Consider the following 3,973-nt stretch of genomic DNA (forward strand, 5'->3'; position numbering starts at 1 on the left):
CGCTGTCTTGCATTCTCCCACTGTTAGCCAGGGTGAGGTCAGAGGAGCTGTCAGTGATACTGATAGCGCCCGATCGCCCGGGGGCTCCGTGGTTTGCAGAGATGAGTCAGATGTTGATTGCGCCACCCTGGCCAATTCCACATCGACGAGACGCTTTGATTCAGGCGGGAGGCTCGATAGGGCAATGGCCCATAATCGGCCAACCACTGAAGGCTTGGTTCCTGAATGGGACAGGTTAAAGCGCCGTGGGTTGTCTGATGCAGTGATCAGAACAATACAGGGCGCAAGAGCCGGTTCCACTTCTAGGTTGTATACGAGCAGATGGAACGTTTTCTCACGATGGTGTGATACACAGGACGTGGACCCCATGAGCTGTCAGGTAGAGAGTGTGCTCTCATTCCTACAGTCTATGTTTGATAAGCAGAAATCGCCCTCCACTATTCGAGTGTTTGCAGCGGCAATTTCAGCTGGTCATGAAGGGTTTAACGGAAAAAGTGTGTTCAGTCACTCATTAGTGAAACGTTTTCTATTGGGAACGCAACGGCTTAGGCCAAGACCTAGAGCTACGCTGCCCAAGTGGGATTTGGCATTGGTTCTCGAAGCGCTATGTAAGTCGCCGTTCGAGCCATTGAATCAAATACCCCTCAAGATGCTGTCTATCAAGACGGTGCTGTTGCTCGCCTTGACTACTGCTAAACGAGTCAGCGATTTGTGTGCACTGTCGACGAGACCCGACTGCTTAGCCATTAATGGCGATCTGAGCAGAGCGGTGTTACGTCCTAACCCGGCATTTGTGCCGAAGGTTATTAACAGTGCATATAGATCGCAGATCGTGGAATTGTGGGCTTTTCATCCCCCTCCCCATGGGGAGAGGAGTGAGGAAAAGCTTCACTGTCTGTGCCCAGTACGCGCTTTGGCGTGTTACGTTAGGCGCACAGCAGCGGTTAGGTCATCGCCTCAGCTGTTTGTGTGTCACGGTGCGGCTGCATTGGGTAGACCACTTTCAAAACAGCGTTTGTCTCATTGGCTTTGTGAAGGCATTGAGACGGCGTACGAGGCGGCGGGGCAACAACCGCCTCAGGGTATTAGAGCGCACTCCACTCGTGGAGTAGCAGCTTCTACTGCTCTTTTCAGAGGAACAGAGGTAGAGGATATTTGTAGAGCAGCGTCATGGTCGACACCGTCTCCTTTTATCCGTTTCTATCTGTTGGATATGTCTTCTAACTCTTTGGCTCGGTCTGTACTCAGCGTGGCTGAAGGGAGATCATGAGCAGAATAGAGAAAGAAAGCAGGATTGTGAATAAGTTCACAAGTCCGCTTTTATTAGAAGTAACATATTATGGACATGTTTTCTAACTCTTTTGTTCGATCAAATTTCAGCAGAGCTGAAAGGCGTTCTTGAGCTAGAAAAAGAGGACAGAGCAGGACCTTGGACAGGTTCCAATCAGGTCCGCTCTGGTTAGGAAGACTTATGTCAAGGATAAGCCCTTTAACTCCAATCTCGATTGCACTCAGCACAGCTGAAGGAGAATCTTGAGGTAGAGGAGGGAGAAGCAGGATGATAGACTGGTCTCTATCAGGTCCGCTTTGGATGAAGAGCATATTCTGTGGCATGTCTCCTGGCTGACAGTGTCAGCATATAGAAACATGTACTGAGTGGACAGAATGTGAGGTCATCTATCTGAGGTTCAGTTTAGTATGACTGGTATATTTTGTTCCATAGAATATTGAGGCACGGCTATCTGCTAGTACAGATTAGCACGGCGTCTATTCTATTGATCTGCCCAATAGCCATTGACATTGTCATTGAGCTAGATGGGGCGGGTCTATAACCGATGACGCGGTATATTGTGACGCCCTGATGGGTTTTTAGTCGCAGTACTGCGGGAATTGGTTGCAGCCATTGCTGGGCTTGACCTTTTCATTTTTTAATGGGAAGTGTTAGGCTCGGCAGGGAGTACATTTTGGAGCGTTTCGCTCCGCCTTAAACCACTAGGAGCAGAGCTCCCCTATGGGGCGGAGCTCCACGATATAGAACGATTAGTTACCGGAGTGTAACTCCAGTTCTATGAGTGGAGCGGAGCCCCATAGGACTTAAGGCCCTACCGACCCTCTCTAGTCTCGCTGAAGATAATATCTCGGGAGGCAGATTGAGGGAACGGGGTTCCTTATATAGGGACACCTGTACTCCTATTGGCTGTAGGTGTGTGCATAATTTTGCTTCAGGCTGCATCTGCCTTAGGGCAGAGGGTAAACCACTAGGAGCAGAGCTCCCCTATGGGGCTCCGCTCCACTCATAGAACTGGAGTTACACTCCGGTAACTAATCGTTTATAAAGCCGGCAGTGGCGCCTGCTGATTGGACACCATCTCCCCACCACCCCGATTGGCCCGTTTCGCAGGCCTCCTCCGTTGGCCATTGGACGGGAGGCCCGGCCTCTCCAAAACTCAAACTCCCGGTGCGCGCGCAATAGGACGCCGCCGGCCCTTTACGCGCAATAATAGTCGCCAAAGTCAAGAGTGACAGCTTATAGGCACGTATCATCTAATGCTAGCCTGCTATGGCAAATGAGGCCAAGTAGGTGTTGTTGTTCATGCAAGGCCTCATGTGGGCACAGAATGTCGAAATAGTTGTGTATACACCCACTCAATGTATTGCGGTCATAGAAAGGTACTTTGCGCTTTTGGAGAGCTAGGTGGTTGGCTCTTAAAAGAGCCTTTGGGGGTTGAGTAGTCAAGTTGAAGTCGCAGTAGCGAATTTACTTGGCTTTGACTGCCTTCTCGGTCTTCTTGGGGAGTAGGACTGCCTGGATGTTGGGCAGCACACCACCCTGAGCGATGGTCACACCGCCGAGCAGTTTGTTCAGCTCCTCGTCGTTACGGACGGCCAGTTGCAGGTGACGGGGGATGATACGAGTCTTCTTGTTGTCACGGGCAGCGTTGCCGGCCAACTCCAGGATCTCAGCAGTCAGGTACTCGAGTACGGCGGCCAGGTAGACTGGTGCGCCAGCGCCCACACGCTCGGCGTAGTTGCCTTTGCGCAGCAGCCTGTGCACACGGCCCACGGGGAACTGGAGGCCAGCACGGGATGAACGGGTCTTTGCCTTCGCCCTGGCCTTGCCTCCGGTTTTGCCTCTTCCGCTCATATTGGTAGCTTGAGAAAGTCACAGAAAGTCTGAATGAGCCGCTCGCCACTTCGAGAGCCGTACATATACCTCGCCACAAGAGGCAACGATTGGCCACCGGGCCGGTGTGGCCTTATCCAATTGGAGCGAGGGACAGACAGATGGACAGACAGACAGCCCTAAGCCGGTTCCCACCCACAGGCAGCGAGTGAGAGGCTACTTTGTTTCCCTCCGACTTTGTTACTTTGTGTCATTTCGCGTGAGCGCCAAAATGTCCGAAATGACATCCACACATTATTTCTCTCCAAATGGGAAACAAACAGCTGGTGAGGGTGCACTCTTGAGTTTGAAATCGAAGCCACTATAGTATTGTTATTGTTATTACATGGCACTTGTAACACATCACAGCAGCCTGCCTCTGAACGGGAATAGCCCAGTGGCTCATATATAAAAATGGCTGTTGAGGGTGCACTCGTGAGTTTCAATTCGAAGCCACTATAGTATTGTTATTGTTATTACATGGCACTTGTAACACATCACAGCAGCCTGCCTCTGAACGGGAATAGCCCAGTGGCTCATATATAAAAATGGCTGGTGAGGGTGCACTCGTGAGGTCGAATTTCTGAGCCATTTTGGCCCTCTATTATATGCCTCTCCCTTCGCACACACCCAGAGTGGGACAATGTTGTGTGCGTAAAAGTAGCCTAGTGTGCGTAATTTCTTTTCCACGACAGGTAGTACATGGAAATCAATGCGCTTTCTATGGAAAGAGGTGGGTGGCTCTTAAAAGAGCCTTTTGTGGTACAACATGTATCGAGTAGAACACTGTTTGTAATAGGTTTACTTCTT

The 3,973-nt window shown here is 50.6% G+C and overlaps 2 protein-coding genes across 2 annotated transcripts in view; both read right to left on the reverse strand.

Moving 5' to 3' along the window:
- Positions 1-2,758: 2,758 nt before the first annotated feature.
- Positions 2,759-3,145, reverse strand: LOC311124759 (histone H2A; the record flags this gene model as incomplete). The annotated part of the gene is made up of 1 exon (XM_084198860.1): positions 2,759-3,145. One exon carries the CDS (start codon positions 3,143-3,145, stop codon positions 2,759-2,761), a length of 387 nt encoding a protein of 128 aa, XP_084054986.1.
- An 819-nt stretch (positions 3,146-3,964) lies between these two features.
- Positions 3,965-3,973, reverse strand: part of LOC311124778 (histone H1-like) — a gene marked incomplete at both ends in the record, with an annotated part of 624 nt that continues 615 nt past the window's right edge. The window contains one exon of the mRNA XM_084198877.1: positions 3,965-3,973. This exon is cut by the window's right edge and continues 615 nt beyond it. Within this exon, the coding sequence (XP_084055003.1) occupies positions 3,965-3,973 (9 nt within the window).

Source organism: Coregonus lavaretus, assembly GCF_964263955.1.
Source record: "Coregonus lavaretus genome assembly, contig: HAP1_SCAFFOLD_497, whole genome shotgun sequence".
NCBI classification, from domain to species: domain Eukaryota; kingdom Metazoa; phylum Chordata; class Actinopteri; order Salmoniformes; family Salmonidae; genus Coregonus; species Coregonus lavaretus.